At 36.8% G+C, this 24,980-nt stretch overlaps 1 protein-coding gene across 4 annotated transcripts in view; it reads left to right on the top strand.

Annotated features, from left to right (window-relative positions):
* The window catches only part of foxp1a (forkhead box P1a), an 84,904-nt gene extending 62,255 nt beyond the window's left edge, over positions 1-22,649 (top strand). For 3 of the 4 annotated variants that reach the window (XM_021469823.3, XM_021469822.3, XM_005161959.5), the window contains 10 exons: positions 6,809-6,913; positions 10,711-10,798; positions 11,075-11,158; positions 13,120-13,327; positions 15,395-15,471; positions 15,627-15,728; positions 15,803-15,924; positions 16,006-16,069; positions 18,103-18,266; positions 21,505-22,649. In XM_021469823.3, the coding sequence (XP_021325498.2) occupies positions 6,809-6,913; positions 10,711-10,798; positions 11,075-11,158; positions 13,120-13,327; positions 15,395-15,471; positions 15,627-15,728; positions 15,803-15,924; positions 16,006-16,069; positions 18,103-18,266; positions 21,505-21,649 (1,159 nt within the window). In that variant the 3' untranslated portion in view covers positions 21,650-22,649. 4 annotated transcript variants of the gene reach the window in all.
* Positions 22,650-24,980: the final 2,331 nt, after the last annotated feature.

The following is a 24,980-nucleotide window of genomic DNA, read 5'->3' as shown; positions in this document are numbered from 1 at the left end:
CAAATCAAGCCATTGATAGTTAATTTAAACAATTATTTATGGAAATTCACAGAATTAAATCCAAAGTAATTTTAGTACATTCGGTACTGAAATTTTAAAATCGTCCATTTCCCGCTAACATTTGAGCCCTGTTGAGCATATACTTAGGGTGTACTCACAGTAGCTTATCCAAACCGTGCTCAGGCATGTTTAACCCCCATTTCTTGGCTTGTTTGACAAGTGTGAGTGTACCGAATCAGTTGAGTGCAGTTGGCCTGCCCTTGCCCGGTTGAAAGAGGTGCCAGAGCACAGTTCGGTTAGGCTTTGGGGCAGTAAGATTGTAGTGTGAGTGTAAAAAGTGCCTGAGTGGGAAACTGAAGGCGCGACATCACTTTTAAGGGACAGTTTCATATGGATTTAATAATCATTCTTACATTTCAATGAACGCAAACTGTCATAGTTGATTAAATACACAAACCCCTCGCTGCACTTTACCTGCACTTTCAGCAGACCTCCTAATACTTACATCACGGTGACTTTCATGAAAAAATTAAATTGTCATCGCATCCCAAACGACTTAAAATATTACAAAGCAATATAACTAAAGTAATCTCCTCTCTGCTGAGCAAGAGTGATTCTCTTCAAAACTGAACAGTGACATCATCAATGACGTAAGTATACTCTGGCTCGAAAGGTGAAATTGCAGTGGGAGGTGGGACAATTGTGCCTCAGCATGGTACAAGTCAACCATGCCTACAACCAAGTACACCCTTAAACACCACTGATTGGCCAGTGTGGCCACTGGGTGCCAACACACATACAGGGACACTGGAGCATTTTAAAGTCGTGTCAGTCAGCTGGTCTGTCTATGAGCTGACATACAAGCGATCCGTTTATGTGTCGACTGATCTTCGTGACTTTGAAACACTCTAGTGCCTGTGTATTTGTGTTTGTACTTGGCGAACAGTGGGTGAACTGATGACCTTAATAGCCAATCACAGTCATTTCTGTTGAGCACATAAACACAATGGCCGATCGCGCTCTAATGTAAGCGGGAAATGGATGTTTTAAAATTTCAGTACCAATTTCTACTAAAATTCCAGTATCATAACACTAATTCTTAGTGTGAAGTAGGGCTGCATGATTAATTGAAGGTGATATTTATGCGCATTTTGTCAGTAAAGCTGCTTCTGTTTTCAGTAAATCCCCAGGATGTGCTTTTTAGATGGTGAACTGTTTACTGTTTACTATACAAGCTATGCAAAGAATTCCCAGATGATTTGATCTACATGTTCCTGAAATTAAAGATTAACGTTTTGCGATTTGACATCTGTGGGTCGCTTCGCAGTGATCTTTGGCTCAGTGTTGCTGCTACAATCAAAAGCATGTGGAAATCTCACTTTTAATCATTTATTTTGCTGTTTATTTGCAGTTTTAATATGAAAGATTTACTTCTGATCACAGAGCTGTGTTTCCCTGACAAGATGTGCATGAGAATCGCCACTATTAATTTTTTCGTGATCTCCATTTCATTTCAATGAATCGTGAAGCCCTAATGTGAACCCAGTACCAGAGCATTTGGGTTCAAGAACCTGCAACTTTCTGGTTCCCCAACTCTGAGTCTTAACCACTACCCCACACTTCAGCGGTAACTGTAAACGCTCTGGTTACACTAGGTGCCATTGTGTCCTAGCGTTGCATTGATGTGGTCTGTATTGTCAGCACAGGCCTCTTATGGCCCGCCTGTGATTGTTTGCATGATACTGGTGGAGGGTGAGAGCTCAAGGACTGTGTGGTCAGTTTCATGTGTCATGTAAACTCCTGCCCGCCAGAGAGACGCCTGCAACTAAAACCTTAAGTGCAGCCACTGGCACCAGAGAACAAACCCTTCACCCCTTCCAGAAGACCACAACATGCGGGCATTGTCTCGCCATCTCTCCTTCTGGCTTACTGAGTGACACGCAAACACACTCTCACGCTGATGGAGTGAGGGATCAAATGTAATCAATCCTTTAAAATCTCTGCCACTCCATTTTGATCCATATGCCACTGTAGCACTCTTATTCCTGCGAGGCGAGCGTTTTTGACACTAGGATGAGATCTTCAGAGCTTCATCTTCAAGAACAAACAGTTCATTATGCATGTTTGTTGTATTGTGTCTGCGCGCTGGCTTATTTGATTGTTCAGGGTGTTGTAAGGAAGGAAATGACAAAGTCTGGTTTAATTTGTTGAGAGTGAGTCATCTGCCTTGTGTTGAAGCTGTGAAAGGGAAAAGATGCCTGCTGTCGATGCATTCTCTTAGGGAAGGAATCCGCTGGCAGAGGCACACAGGGTTCTCTTAGGCGAGAAAAAAAGAGGGTCATGGGTCAAAGGACACAACCTCTCACGATCCCAAACAAATAAAGCATTCTTGGCATTTTTAGTGTGCAAAAATACATGGCTTTCCCGAACAGTGCACTGTTTGATACAAAGTCCTAAACATGTCCAGATACTTTCTCAACTGGAACTGAAGTGAAGAATGGAGCTTTATAGAAACATCTGATTAAATTCCTGCCAGGGTTACATTTCACCCCAAAATAAGATAAAAAGGAAAACTGTTTGTTGCAGATTTCATCAGAAATTCAGCGCTTGTATTCAACTATAATGAAGCGATTTTGAATTTCTCTAAAAATAATGGCTCCATGTGCGTTCGGGGACAAAATTTTTTCATGAAAGCATTCTGGCTATACACATTTTTGACTGTCTGCCTTCTGAATTTTACATCCAGATTTAATTATCATGAAATATTTGTCTATTTTTCTTCTATCTTTTTTTTAACTCAATGTTAAATAAGTATTTGCACAAAACATTTAGGCCTTTATTTTAACGATCTAGGCACAAAGTCTAAAGCGCATGGCGCAAAAGCATTAAGGGCGTATCCACTTTTGCTATTTTCAGGATGGAAAAATACAGTCTGCACCCTGGTGCATGGTCTAACAGAGTTGTGCTTATTCTCTTTATGAGTTATGGGTGGGTTTTGAGCATAATGTACATTAAATAGTCTCATCTCCCATTTTCTTTAAGAGTCAGTTGCATCACGCCATGGCGCATTTACTATTTACACGGTGGAATTTGTAAGTGGAAAATCTGAACCCTTCACTGGTGCTACTCACACTATGCCATCCGTACCGTGCCCAGGCCCGTTTCCCGGATTGTTTGAGAAGTGTGAGTGCGCTGAATCGGGCTCAAGCACGGTTCACTTGGCCAGCCCTGGCCCGGTTGGAAGAGGTGGGCCTGAGCGCGGTTCAGTTGGGCTTTGGTGCGGTATGCTTGTGTGTGAGTGTAAAACACGCCAAAGCCCGAAACTGAAAGCGAGACGTGACTTTTAGGGGCCGTTTCATATGGATTTATTAATCATTCTTACTGTTCAATGAACGCAAACTGCCGTAGATTATTAAAGACGCAAACCCCTCACTGCACCACAGCTGCGCACCTTCAGTAGACCTCCTCATTCCTGCAGCAGGAGGGCTTTATGATTGTTTATGAGCGCCAAAAGTGGCGGATCTGTTTGGCAAAATATCTGACTGCGTGTCACCACAGCCCTAAGGACTGTTTGGCGAAATATTTGACTGCATGTCAAGCGACTGAAATGATATAACAAGAGCAATCCCCACTGTACTGAGCGAGAGCGCTCACAGCGCAGCATCGATGACGTAAGCGTACCCAGGCCCGATTAGTGTGAGTGCGGGCCGTCGGGGGAGACGGGAGGGGGGACAAGCGTGCTTTGGCCCAGTTCGAGGCAACTGTACCTAGTGTTAGTACGGCCTTAAACAGACCATCTGCCGCACTGATAAAGAACAAGTGTCCTCCATTTGGCCTCTTTACTTTTACTTTTTACTTTACCCCTTTCGTGGATAAGGAAACGGTGTATGCAAACACTGAAGACATCCATTAGCCTACATATTTAAATTTGTTTAAGCACAAAGATTTGTTTCAAAACTATTCTAAATTTAGTTCTAATTTCCTGCAAACTAATGAATGAACAGTAATAACAAAGTGTGGTAAAAAAAAATGTTATATCCAAATGTCGCATATGTCTCCAAAACCCAACAGGTGGAAATTTCAAAGTTTGTTTTTAATAAAACAAATATAAATTGGCATATAATTAATAATAATAATAATAATAATAACATTATACAGAAGCAAGCTGTCATGAATAAATTGAAAAAAGCCTTCCCGACATGAAAAAGGCTGGAAGGTAGTGGTTTTTATGTTCATGTAGAAAATAATACATTTTGTTACATTTTAATCATTTAATTCATTTACATTTGTAAAGATATTTTCATATTGCTGTACATACTGTGTGTATTAAGCAATGTGTACGTGTTTAAGGCGCACAACTAATGCGCTCTGCGCTGGACTTTAGGCCTCTGTGCTGGACCTGGTTTGTGTTAAGGCAATGCGCCTAAACACACCTTTCTAGACCAGAACACCCATGAGTCCACAGAGCGGTGAAAATTGATTTACTTTTTAAAAAACGTGGTGCAAAACGGGAAAATTAAGGTTGTGTTGGTCGGAAAATTGCAACAAATCACGTTTTGTGCCTTATTATGCCGGGTGTACGATAGAGCCTGTAGTGTCTGTAGCATTTGTCTTTAGTATTTCAGATATAAATTAATTTTGTGTCCGTCACTACAATCTGGTCAACTCTGGTTATAAAAAGGAACAACAATCTTTAAAGCCCTGAAATCATGTGACTTGCTTCAAGTGATGTCACTTACTTTGGCTGGAAACAAAAACATGTCATTATTCTGCTATCATTATTATGTACAAAGTGTTTAGTATACACCAATAGAAGATTCATTGTTTGTTATAGTGACTTTCTCATTCACTTTTTTTTTAAAAAACGACATGATGAAAATGCTAAAATTGCTTTTTAGACATGCCATGTGGTGTGTGGTTTGAGGCTAACTCTCTAACTGTCAAATCTGTTAGTGGTTTTAAAAATGCTATAGTGACTACTTTTAACATGGACATCAGTAATTAAAATTATTTGCCTTAATCTGAAGACAATAATATGATAGTGTTTACATGAGTTGTTTTTCGAATGTTCCTTTCATGATCCACTTTCACATGTTATAGCACTTAACTGGATTAACCTCATTGCGTCACCATGTAGTTTACATTTCCTCTGGAGTTTTATGTAATTTAAGGTTTTTCGTTTTTGATTGGTCAACTTGAACTGCAGTTTGGCATTTTCACTTTAATTCAGGAATATTTCATGCATGCCTCCCGTGACAAGCAAGATATATGCGAGTAAGATGGAAGAGTGTTGTTTTAATGGAATTTGATACAACATGCCGTATGGGGAAATAACCTCAGCATTTTGCGATGCAGGTGTCGGTGGTCACCTGCATGACTTTGTAGGTGCAGAGAGAATAGTGTCAAACAGCCATGTGTGTATAGACAATCCTGTCGCAAAATGTGGCGAAGATCCTACACGACAGTAATAGTTTGATTGAGGTGTTTACATGTCTGTACTGCGCTTCAATAATGCGACTAAAATCGGCAAACTCCACGTCTTAATTCGATTTCCGTTTACTTCAATTATGACTTTAGTCTGATTAAAATAATCAAACGCTACTTTTTACATATTAGACTCTTCATCAGAATATTGTCTTAATCAAATAAAAAATTTGATTATTGATGTTTATGTAAAGGTACTCAATGTGTTAAGTTTTTTTTTATCAAACATTTCTATTACATTGAAGCATTTTGCATGTTTTAACATGAATAATACAACAAATGCTGCCATGTATGAGTTTTTGAATTTATTTTTAATGTTACAGTCGTGGTGCTACATTACTGTAATAAGAATTCTAAAATAATAATGTTATGAAACCATTTTGAATAGGGCTGTGCATCAACAAACAGCTCACAAATAAATTGTGACATATATTATAAGAAACATCATATTGTGATTAGATCGAAAATGAAACCAAATCATCGCGTGAGAGACACTAAATGGACAGCGTAAATATGCAGTATCAATTTCAGTCTCTGTCAAGCATTTGCTTAACTTAGTTTTCCATCACACATCTCCTAGAAGCATCTCTGACCACACTGAGAAACTGTGGTTTTGGGGCTTTGCGCTAATTTAGGTCTTTGTTAGTTGCACTATAGGTAACGTCAGTAAATGCAAATACCAAAACACATATTCAAAGGTAAAGGGGGATACCATTTTTAATTCTTTATAGGGCACTCATTAAAATACTCATTGTGAAAAAGATATGTTTATAAAAGTTTAAAATTAAAAAACCTATATCATATAACCTTCAGTATATGTTGTCATATATAAAGTACATAAAAATAAATTCATACTTTCATACATTCATAAATTCATACATTCATTCATATAATTCAATTTATTTGTATGTACTTATTTTTTATTTTTATGAAAAAGATATGTTTATAAAGGTTTAAAATTAAAAAACCTATATCATATAACCTTCAGTATATGTTGTCATATATAAAGTACATATATATATATATATATATATATATATATATATATATATATATATATATATATATATATATATATATATATATATATATATATATATATATATATATCCCAGATACTGGAGATCAAAAATCTATGTAATTTGGTCTGGAGTAGTTTGAGCAGGCGAATATGGTCAAACAATGTTACAACATATTGCAAGACATTGACATTGTCCAGTGCAAACCTGTATTACTCCATTGTTACAAAAAAATAAAAACGCTTCAGAAATGTTTCGCAGTATCACTGATTTCCATGTTTTTACCGTGTCTGTTTTGGCTTCAGTTCTCAGGAGAGTCATCCTCAAAGTGGCCATCCTCTGTACAGCCACGGCGTGTGCAAGTGGCCAGGCTGCGACGCTGTTTTCGGTGACTTCCAGTCATTCCTCAAGTGAGTCTCCAGCTCTCATCCTTTTCGTTTTATTACGCTGTTTGTCCTGGTTGCAACCATATGCAACCCTAATCTAATTATCATTTCTGAATGCGCCCGCTGCCTTTTTACAGCTTCTTTTATGTGTCTGTTCCTTTTACTCTGTTTACTTGTTTCATGTTTTTTAGTTGTTGTTGTTGTCCATTTTCTACCTTGTATAAATGCATCTACCGCCCATGTCTCTTTATTTTCTTTTGGTTTCCTTCTCTGTTTCTCTCTCCCCTGTGGCGGTGCAGCCGTGGGGCCCCTCAGGGTTGAGCTCAGTGCACTGATAAACAGAGTACCCATGGTGATCCTGGCCATCCCTCCCAAAACAAACAACAGGAGGATGTTTATCTGTGCCCCTTCCACTGACCCTGACCCCTGCTCCCCGTCCCAGACCCCGCCCTGTGTATTGCCACAACACTGCCTTTGTTCCCGGCCTCAGTCACAGCTCCACTATTAAAAACATGCTCATAACTATTGCTTCATAATGGGCTTTGTGTACTGTTTTCAGCCTCAGATGTTGCTTTGCATCAGAATGCCAATAAAAATGAATGGAATAGCAAATGAAAAACTATTGAATGCTAATTTCAAGAATACTCTTTCATGGATGTATGCTTGAACATGATGTAGTGGCTGGAGAGTGTCGGAGCAGTTTAATTGTTAGTGGTTTTGTTTGTTGGAGAAGCTGATTGATTGGATAAAAGACTTGCACAGATTTTGTTTGAATACAGCGCCCTCTAGTCTTCAGTATGGAACGGTCTTGCTGACTGTTGGGGTATGTTCAAACAAATGGTTCCTTGAATCATTTTAAATTGTTTATTCAACAAATTCAAAGACTTTTTTTTATTTTGGTGATAATGAATTTATAACGGTAGCTATCAATATTGACACACCACCCCCCGATAAAAGAAATGATCACCTTTGTTCAATAAGTATATATTAAATTGATTTAAATTTGTAGTAAAAAGCATTTTCAATTTTATTAAAGTTGAATACTTTTGTTTTTTTTCTAGTATTTATTCATCAAAGAGTATTAAGCAGCACAACCATCTTTAATATAAATAATATAAAATGTTTCTTGAGCATCATTTTTTAAGCGCAACTTTTCTGACAGTGGGAGATCTTTTAATAGCATTAAAAACTCACTTGCCTGAGTCTTGAACACATGACGTGTAGGGTACATAAAAATTTTAGTACACCCAAAAAATGAAAATTGTGTTAATTACTCGTATCGTTCCATACAATTGAGACCTTCATTCATCATGAGAACACAATTGAAGATATTTGAAGTGAAATCTGAGAGCTCGGTCATTCTTCGAAGACGGCAATGTTTCTGACTTGTTCCAAGAGATGGCTATATGCCTTCAGTGGTTCAAACATAACATCTGCTTGGTTCGTGTGACATTGCGAGAAGCGGCTTCTGGGTCCAAGCAATCTATCAAACTATATGGGGAGACTCAATAAATGGTAATAATAAACATTCACAAGGCTATGTAATAATTTTGAAAATCACAATCACTATATATATATATATATATATATATATATGTGTGTGTGTGTGTGTGTGTTTGTGTATGTATATATTTAAACATTGCTATTTCAATTTGATTTGCTATTTAATTTTGCACACAAGGTTCAGCTAAGTGTTCTATATCGAAGCTTCTTACTGCTAAAATGAAGCTTCTTACTGCTAACAAACGTGTTAGTTTAAAAATGAACTGAAAAGATATTAACTTACTCCAACTTTTGTTCAAATTTGTTTATAAATATTCAGAAATTAAAGCATTAATTTTTCTCTAGAGCAAACAGCAGTGACTTATGGCGTTAGATATCTCTTGGTGCCTTTGTGATGTTTTTTTTTTTTTCATATGGTGTAACAGCTGCAAACAACTCTGAAATTGTACTTGGCTGTTGCTTGCTACTAGATTGAGTGCCATTAGCAATACTTTTAGTTGGCTTTTTAGCAAGACACTCCTCATATAGCCACCTGTGGTGCTTTTTTAGGTGCTGGATGTTGTATTTTCTTGTGCTGTGGCAACAGTTCTGTTACAGCTCTTACAAATTACCCGTTTTTGTTTAGTGTCTGTGATTTTAAAACCAAAATATTTCCATATTACCATGGTGCTGTTTTACTTTAATATGAATTCATCTAATATTATGCTTCTGGAGCGGCAGACGCCATAATTCCACTTGTCCGTGCTTTCCTGCTTGTTTGTTTTATTGTGGACTTTCTGCATAGTTTGGTCTTACAATTCTGATTGGGTAAACAAGTGTGTCCCCACTTAATTGGTGAATAAGACTATTACACACAGATGGCAGTCACGCATTTGCTCTGAATGGGGGAAATTATATAATACATATATTTCATATCGCTGCCTATTATGATTAGTTAAACACAACGTTTCAAATTGCTACTGCGTTTTCGATTAATTGCACAGCCCTAATATCCATGCCTAATAAACGATGGCTAGAAATATTGGTGTTTGTGATGCAGCTTGTCCTGTGGTCTACACCATGGTTTTAAATAAAATTCACTTTAATGTGTGATATGACTAAAAAGTGTTCATAAACAAATATTTTCTCAATTCAAACGAGTAGCGGCTTGGACCCAGAAACAGTATTTTATACATCACGACTTAACAAGTGGATAGTGAAACTATAGGAACATTTTTATGCACACATAACACAAGAAAAGCGACTTTATACAACAGTGTTTTTCTCCCCAGTGTCAGTATAGGGTGCATGTTTACGAGAGTGGGCCACACTAAAGTCGTATAGCTCAAATGTGCCTGTGCTTTGTTTTAAATAGAGGAAGTTAGACATTTAGGGTATACAGAATTATTCTCATAGAAAGATCATTTTTAAATCGAACCATCGAAGGGATATGGTCTGTTTGAGGATGTGTTTTGCTAGTTTTTTGGTCTTTGAACAAGCTGGGACAGTCTGCTTGTGGAGGATGAGGGAGCACTCAGATTTTATCTAAAATATCTTCATTGATATTCTGAAGATGAAAAATTGCATTTGTGAGCAATTAATATCACAATGAAAACTTTTGGGTGAACTAACCCTTTAAACAAATGCTAGAAATAATAACCACCTACTTGGTAAAGTGATTCAAACTACTGACAATGCAGTCATTGTGTTCTACTAGTACCGATTTTGTGTTTGCAAATAAAACTTATTTTCAGAGTCAACTTCAGGCAAGCCAGAGCAAGTTGTTTTGTATATATAACATTACATGTGTAGTGGTGATTCAGTCAAGATAAGGAGAATCCAGTTGACAACTGAACTTTTAAGGATATAATATCTATAAATCAGCATTCAATTACTATTTATTTTTCATCAGTAGATTATCAAAGATGTTTAGCTGAAACTGGTCCTGCCCTGCTGATTTATATAATATGAAAACAACATCTATTCAAGCAAAACAGAATTATAACCTGTGGCTTCTGATGATACATTGAAGTAAATCAGTCAATCTGTGAGAAAAACAACTCTTTTTATTTTATTAACTTGAATCCAGAGCCTTTTGTGTAAGTTAGTTCTTTTAACCTTCTTTTAAATTTTATGATTAAAGTACCACAGTTTAGGCTAAAAATTGTCTGTATTTGTTGTCTTAATTGAATTGAGGGTTAATAGATTGACTTTTATGGCTATAGACTCTCTTAAGAACAAGTAGTGAAAGTAAATGAAAAGGGCAATGATTTGTTATGTCATTTATTCATGTCATGCATTTTTTGTAAATTGACTGTCGGCATTTGTGTGTTGTTCAGGCATTTGAACAGTGAACACGCTCTGGATGACAAGAGCACAGCGCAGTGCCGAGTTCAGATGCAGGTGGTTCAGCAGCTGGAACTGCAGGTAAAGCCTCACAAACATTCACCACAACAGCCTTTGCTCTGGCCCAAACTGGTTCTGCTCTTGCTGATATTTAATTTTGATTAGACTAAAAAAATGTTTGTTTTCAGCTTTGCATGTAGTCGAACATCCTGCTCTAATCTGAGCTCTAATCTTTTTCCTGCTCTGTATGTGCTGTATGTACACATGAAGAAATATCCCAGCACGTGAAAACTAGACAACACATAGCTCCGGGTTTATCAATGGCCCATCTCTGTTGTGTTTGTGTTTGTCAAACAGCTTGCTAAAGACAAAGAACGCCTTCAGGCCATGATGGCCCACCTTCATGTCAAGTCTACTGAGACCAAACCAGCCCCTCAACCGGTAAATAAAATTCTTTAATCGAATTAATTACACTTTATTCAATTCAACTTAAGATATTATTTTGTGCTGCTTCTGTCAAGTTCTAAATGTTATTATTGTGATAAATGCAAAAAGCCTTAAAGTGGACATTTACAAAAATAAGCATGACATTTTTATGTATAAATAAATAAATAAATTAATAGGTATGTTGATTTATTTACAGACCATTTACTGTAGCTCCAAAACAGCTTTTTAATTAAAAAAATCCCAATAGAAAGGTGGGATTTTGGATGAATGATCTATTTATTTCAGTAAATGAGTAAATATTTATTTCTATCGAAAATGTAAAATTTTGTTTAAATAACCTATCCTCTAAACCAGAGATGCCCAAAGTAGGGCCTTCGGGCCAAAGTTGGCCCATTGTAACCTTTGATTTGGCCCACCGTGAGAGAGAAGATCGTCATTTCTAATTTGACGTAGCTTCTTTTTTTTTTTTATTGCTTAGCTACAAAAAAAGCAAACTAAAATTAAATACAATATTTTTTATAGATGCTTACAAATGAGACATTAGCTGCATTTCTACTATTGGGCCTAAAGCGAGTGAACTAGGGCCAGTCGCATTTCCACTGTCACTTCCTAGGCCTGATCGGGCCAAAGTGGGGCTTTATCTGTGCCAGTGGCCGGTCTTTTTGCGGCCCGCCGATTAACTTGGGCAAAAGAGGGCCATCTGGGGCTTCAGAGTGGAGTGAAAGTAGAGGCAGAGTTTGCCAGAGTCTGGTAAAGATGGCGTGTTGCCATTACACTAGTTTTCCAATAGCACAGGTGTACATGAGCCAAATAAAAAAAAAACAAATAAATAAGGGAAAGTAAAATGTATAGCTGGTCAGTTTAAGATAGGCTATTCCATAAAATGCCTTATAAGCTAGGGGTCTTTTTGGTTACGATCGCCCTTATGTTTCCCTTTTAAACGTTAGGTTAATATAAAGCAATGATTTATAGTCATTTTTAAATCCTATTAAATAAGTTAGGAAATCAGCCATGGCAACTATATGTACCACTAGCCTCAATCAAGTTTTTTTTTTTTGGCCCTTCATATGAAAATGTTTGGGCACCCCTGCTCTAAATAATACACTAAAACTGCCAACAGAGGGCGCTAAAGTCTAATGAATAGGATGAATATTCATTAAAGCAATGATGTAAACAACAGTTTGATTAGTTTAAAAGGCAGATTCATTTAGAAAAGAGACACACAGCAGTGGCTTTAAGAGTAATCTTTAATAAGCAGACAACATTGTGATGTTGATATCAGAATATTAAATTGCAGATTTATTCAACAGTTATTCAACTTCAGAAACCCCAGTTGAATATTACCAGTATTGATTTTAACCAATTGTATTAAAGTTCTTCAAATGTGTCTTTAAAAACAGTCAACATTTTTGAAAATGACACATTCAAAACATCATCATTAGGACATTTTAATGTAAATATTAAGTTTTAGTGAAATGTTAAGTAAAGTAAGTACCTTAATGCACCGTTAAAAAAAAAGTTGGCTCAACTTAAAATATTAATGCAATAAACTTCAGGACATTTGAGTTGACTCAACATTCAACCCAAGTGGTGCTATATATGGGTGTGAATTAAAATGTGCTTGATTTGAAATTATTAGTGGTTTTAAAAGTTCTTGATTTTGGTGTCAATGAAAGAGTGGGAACCCTCTATATTGCTTTTATTATATGATACAGATAAGATCAAAACAGGGTATTTTGGCTCCAATATCCTAAACTTTTAAAGCTGTATAACTGCATTCTACAGGCAGAAGCAGGTTGTTGTTCTGCATCATGCTTCCCAACCAGTGAATCTGGAGGCGGATGCCTTAATTGTGTTAAATATTTTCCACAACTAATTAAAGTGTTAAATTGACAGCCCTGTTCTCAACGTACTTCCCTGACCAAGAGACAAACAGTCATATTTGTTTTTCTTAGGTGAATCTGGTGTCCAACCTCACTCTTGCCAAGGTGACCGTTCCCAAGAGCACTCCATCTATGAGCCTGTCCCAGAGTGCCACTGCCCCATCCACGCCACTCACGTCGCTCCCTCAGACGCCCTCCGTCATCATCCCCACCAGCCTGCACAGCATGGGCCCCATACGCAAGCGCTACTCTGACAAATTCAACATAGCCATGGACCAAGGTGACACTGCTGACCTCTTACTGCCAATGTCACTGTTACTGTTGTTAATAATAATACGCTGATTATTTATCTGTCAATACATCACAGAGCTGTTTGAATTGTTTACCTTTTTGGTTTTATTATTCATATTTGTATTATTCAATCGAATGCTCTTGATAGAAGCATTTTGGTTAATATTTGTATTAGAGATGCACGATTAATTGCAATTTTGATTCAAACAACGATGTAATCTAAATTCTAATGACTATGAATAGCAGGTTTATTAAAGGTTTGAAGATAAGCTACAATCAAATGTATGTTTGACCCAGAAAGAGCATTTATCATGCATGCTTATAAAACCGATTCAGGGCCTGTGCATACGGGGATGATTTTGACTTGCACTTATCACTGAATTTCAGTACCTCGTGACTAAACAAAGGGTGCAAATAGGAATGCTCCGATCAATCGGCCAAACATCGGTATCGGCCGATAATCACATTTCATGACTTACTCGTCAATCTGGCCGATCTCATTAACTGTTTACAAGCAGAGGAAGATGTTCCTGCATTACTGTATATTATACATAGCCTAAAGCAGCCACAACACGTAAGGAGGTAAATGATGCGTGGGCTGTGAGCAATCGATATGCTCGTGTCACAACAGCTAAAATACATACAGATGTGGTGCGACCTGTTATACAGTCTATTGAGTGTTTATACAGTCTAAAGCTGCTTCTGGCTATGACATGTTCGCACCTAAATGGTTATAAGAGATGTGTTTAAAGTCTTATGTGCAGCATCCTTAATTTATTTTCTTTGGTAAGGTGAGAGCTACTCTTAAAGAGCCATAAACTCGCCCCTGTCTCAGTGGGGTGTTTTTGACCACTAGTTTGAAAAAAGTCAGGAAAGTGGGTGAGTCCAACTCTGTTTAGGTGGGAGTGTTGAGTGGCGAAAAAGGGAAGGGTTTGCATAAAAATGGGAGTTTCAGTTCAAGCATACACTGATGTTCACAGAGGCAAAACAACACAGGCGAACTACTTTAAGAGTGTAGTTGTAATGGGATTTTTGATACCACACGCCGTATGGGAGAAAAAAACAACCTCTGCATTTATTGGTAACTTAGATGCACTCGGTAGGTAGCGTCAGAAAGACGTGTGTATAGACTATTAAAAATGCAGAAGAAAAATCAACTATCCTGCACTCTGCAAGTGTTTAAAGGAAAAGGCGCGTTTACAGTTTACCGGAACCGGAACTTCATGTTTGGTATTGGTATCTGGATGAACAACAAGTCTTTTGAATCTTTTATTATTCATTCATTCATTCATTTTGTTTTCGGCTTAGTCCCTTTACTAATCTGGGGTCGCTACAGTGGAATGTACCGCCAACTTATCCAGCAAATGTTTTACGCAGCGGATGCCCTTCCAGCTGCAACCCATCTCTGGGAAACATCCATACAAACGTATTGACACTCATACGCTACAGACAATTTAACTCACCCGATTCACCTGTACCACATGTCTTTAGACTGTGGGGAAAACTGGAGCACCCGGGGGAAACCCTCGCGAATGCGGGGAGAACATGCAAACTCCACACAGAAACACCAACTGACCCAGCCGAGGCTCGAACCAGTGACCTTCTTGCTGTGAGGCAACAGCACTACCTGTTCGGCGTCGCCGAATCTTTTATTAATAAATCAGTATTTTTAAACAAGATGCCCTTTAGGATTTAAACATCAGCTGAATGTTTTCATTCACTTAGAGCTGTGTTGCACTCTACGTTGGAAAGTCATTTTTGAAAATCCTTAATAGGAGCTCTTTTAAAAAAAAACATAATTTCTGTGATCCAATGGAATTTGATGCTTCAAAAGAAGGTTGTAACACAGGTTATAGCAATTTTTGGCAACAAGCAACCTTTTTTTTATTTGTCACTAAATAAATTGGGTCAAGAATTACTTCAAACATTCCATAATTAGCCTTTTGCCTTTTCTTTTTTTCTGCAAAACGATGTCCAAAATGCTTCACCCATTTTCAAGACCATTTAAAAAATATGTTTTAATAAATGTGTAACTGACATCTTTTTTGTCTCGTAGATATTGTGCAGAATAAAGAGTTCTACCTCAGTGCTGAGGTCAGGCCTCCATTCACATATGCAGCTTTGATCAGACAGGTAAGAAACTGATCCCTCATGACTGCACCATTCTTTCTGATCAGTAAGACTTTAGAAATGAATTTCAGTTAAACCTACTTTTCACAGTCATCAGCTGCCACATGCTAGATGCTAATGTTAAAAAAGTGCTCATCTTATTCTCTTTTTCTTTCCAGGCCATTCTGGAGTCTCCAGAAAAGCAGCTAACACTAAACGAGATCTACAACTGGTTCACTCGAACATTTGCATATTTCAGACGCAACGCAGCGACGTGGAAGGTAACTAAAGAGAACCGATCTGAAATGTTTTTTTGTGCTTTGCATCAGTTTGTTCATTTATCCTATGATCTTAGAATGCAGTTCGCCACAACCTCAGTCTCCACAAGTGTTTCGTACGAGTGGAGAATGTGAAGGGGGCCGTTTGGACAGTGGATGAGCTGGAGTTTCAGAAAAGACGGCCGCAGAAGATCACTGGGTAAGTACACTTTTGCATTGGTCAATTTAGATTTGAAGGGATTTTTCAGTGTGGTCTGTGATGCTATTGATGTTTCTACAGCTCTCCTCTGGTGAAGAACATCCAGTCCAGTCTGGGTCAGAGTCCTGCACTGTCTGCTCTACAGGTCTGGATTATCTCCGTTACTCAACCGTACACTGCCTTGTCAGTCTTTAGGGTTTGGTTAATAAAAAAAGTTTCTAATGCTCAGCAATCATTTGTTTATTTGATAAATGATACAGTCAAAATATGAATAATATTGTGGAATATAAAATAACTGTTTTCCTTTTGTGATATATTTAAAAGTGCTAAGATATTTTATTTTTTTGTCAAATTTCAGCCTTATTATTCCAGTCTTCCCATGATCCTTCAGAAATCATTGTGATATGATAATATTCAAATCCTAATCTTTTTTTTTATTATTATCAGTTGAATTTTAGGTTGGCACTAGGACTGCCAAGGGTTGTTATATCACTAAAACTGGCAGCTGGTAAAATTTACCCATGCACATGACTTTGACGTGGCTTAAAATGTTTTATGCCAATGTCTTCACAATGTTATATCCCAAAAGAGGATTATTATTTGTCGCTAGCTATTTTGCTGAGCTTGGCCGAGGATGGGCCACTAATTTATTTTGTCAGCTAAATTGACATCCATTAAAAATAAAGGCTTTATAAACTATAATTAAATTTGACCTGCTGGCACTAGTAGGTATAAATTTCCCATTTTTTTTGTCTATTTTATATTGTAGACTAACAGGAGATTGCAATTAACACAATTTTAGTAAAAGTCACTGGCTGGGAGACTTAGATTTTTCATTGAAAAAAAAAAAAAACTGAAGAGAAGCTATGGTTAAATTTGACCGCATGGTGGTTCTAGTGTTGAGAGAAAATCATTTATTTGTAATAGAAGTCTTTGTAGCATTCACTTTCATTCACTTTAGTAGTTGTTTGCTGAATGAAAGTGCCATGGCACATTTCCACTGTGTGGTATGGTTTGGTACTGTACAGTACAGTCAGTTTTGAATATGTTACTTTAAAAAGTAAATAATTACTGATTACATCATTAAAATAGTATTTAAATTACTTTTTCAATTGCGTTGTCTGAAAAGTTACATAATTACTCAACTACCTATTTAATTACTTGACTCAATACTACTCAAAATCCTTAGAAATCTCAATGCATGTAGATTCAATTAAAGATTGGATTAATTTATTTAAATATGAATCAAACTAGACTTTAGTTTTAAAAATGTTTAATTTCTTGAAAAATGTTTAAAATTAATCTAATTAAATACATTCACACTTAAGTTTAGGCATTCAGCTTGATCTATTTACAGTATTTAAGGCAAGTACTTTAGGTACAGGTAACTATATACATTAAGAATATAAGTAACTGATTCAATTACCTAAAAAAATAATCTTTTTGCTATTACAGTGGATAAGTCATTTAATTACAGTAACTAGTAACTTTGTAAATGATTACACCCTACATGAGTACAGTATGCATTCATTTCTGTTTTTTACTGTCAGAAGTATCAAAATAATACGCGTACATAACACTTTTTTGTCACCCTTTCGCATGGATGCCAAGCACAACAAAAATGTGGAGCTAATCTAGCTGCTGAACACTGATTGGTTAATGAGAATCGGCACTTGTTCATAAAACAAGCCAGGAGAATGAAAACACAGACAGCTTCATTTTTAAATACACAGCTGAAACACAACACCGTAATAATACAATCACTCTGTGCAACAATAAGACATGCTCAAACAAACAAGAACAGGATCTGCTTTATGTTCTTTACAGGGCTGTTCTTAAGTTGTATCTAAACGTGTGGAAAGTGTGCCACATGCTCTCTAGTAGCCTACGCTTGTACATTTGAAATAATGAACTTGAGCATACAAAAGATGTAATATGTAAACAGCTTTCTTCTTGAGATAATCAATTGCATATTTTCTTTGAATATTAGGCCTACCAAGTATAGTTGGAAGTGTAAATGCTATCCGAATCGAAACATACTGTACTGAACAGTGCTTCTCAGTGGAAAGGAGGAATCAGTCTCTTTCCTGAGCCCACAGTTTTGAATGACTGTTTAAAAGCTTTGTTTGTGCATTCATTTTTGTTTCTCCGTGATGTTGAACTGGTGTCTGTGTTCAGGCGGTGATGGTGGACAGCAGCCTGCCTCTGTATGGCTCTGCATCTATGGGAGCGTCCAGTCTGAAGGCTCTGTCTGGAGCTCTGCTCGAGGATTTGAGCCCTCATGATCATGATGAGGCTTCACACAGCGACTCCAGCCTCGAGCTCTCGCCTCTGCCTACATTGTGAGTCCAGTGCACGCAAACTAGGGCTGCACAGTATATACTTTCAGCATAGATAGTGCAATGTGTAAATCTGCAATAGTCACATCTCAGGGTCAGCAATGTCAAGTTAGGATTATAGTTGATCAGCACCACAGTTTAGAACATTTTTTGGAGGGGTCACTGCAAAGTTTAACACTAAAATAGAGTGAAAGGTTCATTTGGATGTGTTTTAAGACCTGTGACTGTGTAAGATTTAAGCAAACTAAAAACCAAGAGGTTATAATGCTATGTAAACCAAATTTGATTGTATTTAATTATTTATACAATGAAGAATCTACATTATATGGTGTCATTTTCTATTCACCATTTCAATGTGATCATGTCATTGGCCCATGAACATTTCCCAAACTATTTCATAACTGAAGCAAGGCAATTCAATCATAACTTTGAACTTTGAAAAACAGCTATCGTAACATTATTAGTCAATATGTGGCTCTTTTAATATTCTCGGAGGCTATAAAGATGAAAAATGTAAAACAGGAAACACGTTGGGACCACTCTTTTTGTTTACATCCCTCAAAATGGTCTATATAGTTTTTGAATTTTTGTACCTCAATACTGTTAGATTCCACTTAAAACCATCAAATTCATTGGTATCTGTTCAATTGTATTGTAGTTTATGCAGATACTCCTCTACAAAATAATCAATGTAAAATGCTGAATTTATTCCATATGGAGTCATCTTGTTAAATTATATTCATATCACAATATATATCGCAGACAAACTAAATATTTTCAAATATCATGCAGTAACACAACTAACTAACACAAACACCATAACTAAATTATCTCAGATATTTTGAGCACTGTTGAAGTTAAGGGCTGTGCAGTATTAGAAAAGACTGACATTGCAATGTTTGTTTCTATTTTTGCAATTCTATATTGTGATCTGAAGAAATATAGACTATGTTTAGGTGGAGTAGCTGTATTAAAAATGAACGATGAAATGAATACTTCAAAAAGTGTCTTTCATAATATTGTAGCGATCCAGAATACACTCATTTGCATGTCAATAATAACAGACATACTTCTGTATGTCATTAAAACACAATATAATAGCATGTATTTATTAAAATGTAAATGGGATGTCCCAGACTGAAGATTTCCTTAGTCGACCAGTTAAAGCCATGAGTCGACTAATTGGCTGTTTATTATATTTTAATAATAATTTAATCAGGCCTTCTTTAATCATTTAATCAGGCCAACTTCAGCAAGTACAGGGAAAACAGTTTGAGTTTAAGGGCTAAGAAAAATGTAATTTGTAAGATTGTTTCTTGTTGTACAGAAATACTGTGGTAATAGTAATCGTTAAAATTTGACATTTTAGAATTTACACATGCAGAAAACGGCACCGACAAATAATATGATTATGACTGTGTAGGGGGAAAAAACGGCATGGAGCTTTGCTGAATTCTTATAATTTGTTGATAAAACATTAACACAAATTACAGCTTTTGAACTTGTTAACATTAAAACACACTGATTGTTAAAGAAACTAAAACAAATAAATATATTACAAATTGTAAAGTCACATGAAAACAATGTAAACAAAAAAGGAAGTCTTTCCTTAGCTATTAAATATCTGTGTTACTCAAATATATAAATAAATTAAATTAAACACAATGGATATACAGCAAACCAAAAGGGTTCATATTATGAGAAAGCAACACAAATTTGCCTATACGTTGTTGGGAAGAAGTTTCATGTTATTCTGAATGAACCTACCCTTAAAATAAATGAGCTCTGATGGAATAGATGTGGAAAGGATGGAGTGATGATGATCATTCACCAGGTGGATTTGCCAAATATGCGCTTTTCCAACTGTCAACTTTTAATACGCGCGAGTGCATGCTCAGCGCCCGCCTATGATGCTGCTTCGCTTGTTTATTTTTTTTTTTCCACGACTAATTGATTAATGAAAGCTTAGTTGACCAATCATGTTTTGGGTTACAATAAGGGGCTGATCCCACTAAATGCTTTTTTACGTTCCAAAAACACGAAGCGCACCACACTGCCTATTTTGTTGACAAGAAAAAAGAAGCACTGTACGCTTTTTCATGTTACTAGGCAACAATGGATCAGCTGGGTATTGTTCGAGAGTGTTGCTGTTGATGTTAATATAATTTTAATAATTAATATTGTGATATTAAAGATTTATGGGTCATACAGCAACGGATAACTCAAAACAGCAACCACAAGTTTCTCCTCCATCTTCAAAAGTCTCCGTTGTTGTCTTGACAACACAGATACTGCAGGCATCCAAACGGAAATTCCGCCTCTGCTTTCATTTGATTGGAAAAGGAAAAAGACATGTGTGACATAACGTGCTATTTCCGCACAGTTCACTTTTTTTTAACTGCAAGCACACTGGTAGGTTAAAACGCGAGGCACGTAGGGCGCATAAGCAGTGAGCAAAACAATCATGGTTGTTAGTAAACCATTCAAAAAAAGGCGCCTCTCAACGCAACAACAGCACGTTTGGTGTGATCGGCCCCTTAGGGGGCAGCTCTAACACTCAACACTAAAGGCTGATTTATACTTCTGCATCGAGTAATTAGCGTGACCCACGGCTCCTGTCTTGCTCGTAGTCGTGCATTAATACCTCTGTGTACTGTTTGTGTTGCTCTGCAATAACACTTCCGAAACGCTAGCAGGCAGCAGGTGTTTTTGTTCCTCTGTGTTCTTCGAGTTTCTTCACAGCTGTTTTGTTTTTTCTGAACGCTACCTTAACGTACAAGTAGCTAAAACTCGCTTCTTCTGAGGCGGTAACCAGCGCATGCTCAATGACTTTAATCTTAAGGTAAACACAAAGTTTCCTTCTGGAGCTCTTCATGGGACTCGACACTTGTAAACACTTGCTCCATTAGGGTTGCTGCTCAAAGCACCACCCACACTCGTCACCGATACCAAGCTGACCAATCGCAAAGCTTGCGCTATCATTGCAACATGTAGTTACTTTTTTGGGAGAGGTCAGTCTTGGCGTCAGTCATGGTAAAGGCTATGCGACGATCGATAAAGATTTCAATAAATGGCCTTATAATTAATAACTTAATGTAAAAAATGATGGTGTTTGTTTTCTGTATTCTAAATATATTTACATATATTGTGCGTGTATGTATCTATATATATATATATATATATATACATACACATTACAGTACAAAGTTTTTTATTTGTAATGTTGTATCTCTCTCCACAGGCATCATTCTCAAATCAAAGAGGAGCAGATGGAGCCGGAGGACTACAGCGGCTCTATGTCTCCAGAAGCAGAAGAGCAGCAGAGTCCAGACACCAACCACACCAGCGACTACACCTCCACATCACCGCACGCTTTTCACTGCTGATCTCCACAACACAAGCTCTTCTTATTTATTGCCCCATTGACCCGTTTGAGCACACTGGTACTAAAGGGCTCCTCCATGTTTGAGAAGGACCTGCAGCTTCACGTCATCTGAGGTTAGTTAATGAAACACTACGAGACAACAACCGCTTTACCTGAAAGAGAAGACGTTTCTCTGTCAGCTTTCCACGAAACCGCTTCACCGCAGCTGTGAATGAAAAGCTCTTTATATTCAAATGCGAGTTCGAATGACCTCAGATACTGTAGGGTTAGTTGATGACGGTAACGTGTGGCCTTAAAATTCAGGCTGCTTAATGGTAGAATGGAAAATCGTGAATGTCTTTGTTGTTGTTTTTTTTACCTCGTTTATTATTTTTTTCCATGATAAAAACCAAAGGGGAACATTTTTATAACCAGCACTTGATGATGAATGTTTGTTTTTTTCTCATTTGATTAGTTTTATTTCCTCTCTTCTCGTTTGTACAGAAGGTTACTGTATTTCCATAATTCAAAAACATTTATGAAATATGAAATCGAGTCCCAAAAACGGTCCTAATCATTTAGTCATAGTACCAAAAGCTGAACCAAATTCATCCCTTTTTTTTATTTGAGTATAATTTTTAATTTGTGTCTTGGTTTGATTTCTCTGTTGTAGAATTAATCACCAGTTACCAAAGATTGTGAATGCTATTTTTAACGTTGTGTACCCTGTTTACATTCTCGCTTTTGATATGGCCAAGGCTTGATAAGTCTTCACTAGATGAGTTTAGGATGCATTTAATGTCGCCTTTGTGACATTTGAGCAGTTTTCATTGTAAACCGTAAAACATTTGATCTGACAACTTGTTATTGTGCTACAGAGAAAATAGTTGATGACAAGGAAAAGAATGCATCATTGCTGACTGAATAACGTGCATTACGCATCTATTTCAAATCAACTGTCAGTTTGTTCAATAATTCTGAATAAATGGCCTTATGATTAATAAATTCTTCTTGTATAAAAATGTCTTTTGTTTTATTTTAAATATATTGACAAACAACAGAAAATTGTACACTCGTGTGTACATGATCAAATTCATATATATATATATATATATATATATATATATATATATATATATATATATATATATATATATATATAATGAGTTTTTGTAAATATAAGGTAATAAAAAAACTTCCGGGAGCAGCTAGAGCTAGTGTATTTTGGGAAATTTTTCCTACCCCTTGGTTTCGAGTGTGGTCCTGAAAAATGGGTGCATAAGGGGTGTATACCTACGCCTTCAAGCTAAAGAGAATTGGGACACCAGTACCGCTTCACGGGGCAACGTACAGTCCGTAGATAAAATTACATATTGATTTTAAAAAGGGGTCTGAGTCTCCTCTGCGTGGGTTTATAACCCTTGGTGCCACAAAGTCTGTGTCTATGTGACACCTCACTTATCTAGAGGTAAGCCAGAGATGGTTGCCCGAAACTTCGAAAGAAATTCCTGCCTCCCTTTCTCCTGAGACACACACACACACACACACACACACACACACACACACACACACACACAAGGAATCCGACACTGAAATAGACTCAGAAATCCTAAAAATTCAGTGTCAAAGTAAATGTTACTGTATGTGTTTGTAAACTTTGTATTTCATTTCTGATTTTTCTTCCATATCTATCTCTCTCGGTATGCCCTTTTCAAGACACTAGACCAGCTAAGAATGCCTGAATCATTTTTATGTACTTCTAACCTTGTCAATATACAGCTTAAAGTGACATTTAAAGGCTTAACTAGGTTAATTAGGTTAACTAGGCAGGTTAGGGTAATTAGGCAAGTTATTATATAACGATGGTTTGTTTTGTAGACTACTGAAAAAAAATTGCTTAAAGGGGCTAATAATTTTGTCCCAAAAATAGTTTTTAAAAAATAAAAACTGCTTTTATTCTAGTTGAAATAAAACAAATAGGACTTTCTCCAGAGGAAAAAATATCATCAGACATACTGTGAAAATTTTCTTGCTCTGGGAAATATTAAAAAGAGAAATAAAAATTAAAAGGGGGCTAATAATTCTTACTTTAACTGTGTATGTGTGTATATATATATATATATATATATATATATATATATATATATATATATATATATATATATATATATATATATATATATATATATAATTTGTTTAGCCAAATTAACTGCTACAACGAGCACACACAAAATGAGGGGTAAGGGGAAGGGCTAAGGGGTAGAACTGGGATTGAGCCTTAACCAAATTAATCTATTTAAGCCTTTAAATAGTCAATAATTCTGACTTCAACTGTGTATATATATATATATATATATATGAGAGCTGTGTGGGGTGTACTTGTTTGTGCTGAGCCCCATACTATACAGTTTTGTACTTAATATTAAAGGGCACCAAGATTACCCCTTTTGTCAGATTTATTATGAATCATTTGTGTCTCCAGAATGTGTCTGTAAAGTTTCAGCTCAAAACATCCATCAGAGTTTTTATTATGCCTTTTATAAGATTTTTAAAAAAAGTTTTATACATTTTTGCACTGGGTGGCGGCTTTGCTGTTCTGCGCCTTTAAGGCTAGTCCTCCCCGCCCACCAATTCTACGTGCCATTCTGCGTGCCTTAATCTCCTCCCTCGACTACGTCAGACAACAAACAGACATAAAGGAAGCAGAACTCACGTAGCGTTTGTGAGAAATACTACAGTAAGAACTTTACCCGTGATTATTTGATGCATTTACTGTGTTGAGTTACAACGTTAATGTCGTTACAGAGTTCATGCGCACACACACACTGACACACATACCCAGCACGGACACGATACGCACAAACATACAGACAGCGCGTTTATCTTTGCATTCTTTTTGCACGCAAATGTGACAGGATACAGGCTAATCTCCACTGCTGTATGGGTATCTGTTATGTGAATGTACAAAATAAACCTGATTTATCGTCCACAAAGCGGGATTGAAGCGTCTTGTTTCATATTTGTTCTGACACGCGGCTGTGCTGATAAAGTAATTCTGATAAATCGATCACATTTGATAACGATTGATGATCCTGGCGAACTGAACAGACCTTTTATTCCCGGTTGCATTGCACTCGTCTACTCTTGTTGATCTGATTATATTCGTGACTACCATGTTACGCAGCTGTCAATCAATTCGGTGGGTGTGGGGACTGCACTCCTACACATATTTCTATCCAAACAGCTTGAAAAGTAGATTTTTCACCATAGGTGCCCTTTAATGATTCTGTTGAGTGTATCAGTAATTAGAGATACAAAGCACTACATCTGCACATCTCTTTTACAAAACTTTC

Source organism: Danio rerio, chromosome 23, assembly GCF_049306965.1.
Source record: "Danio rerio strain Tuebingen ecotype United States chromosome 23, GRCz12tu, whole genome shotgun sequence".
Lineage (NCBI taxonomy): Eukaryota > Metazoa > Chordata > Actinopteri > Cypriniformes > Danionidae > Danio > Danio rerio.
Note: the sequence above shows the minus strand (reverse complement) of the source record. Positions and strands in the feature narration are given on the sequence as shown.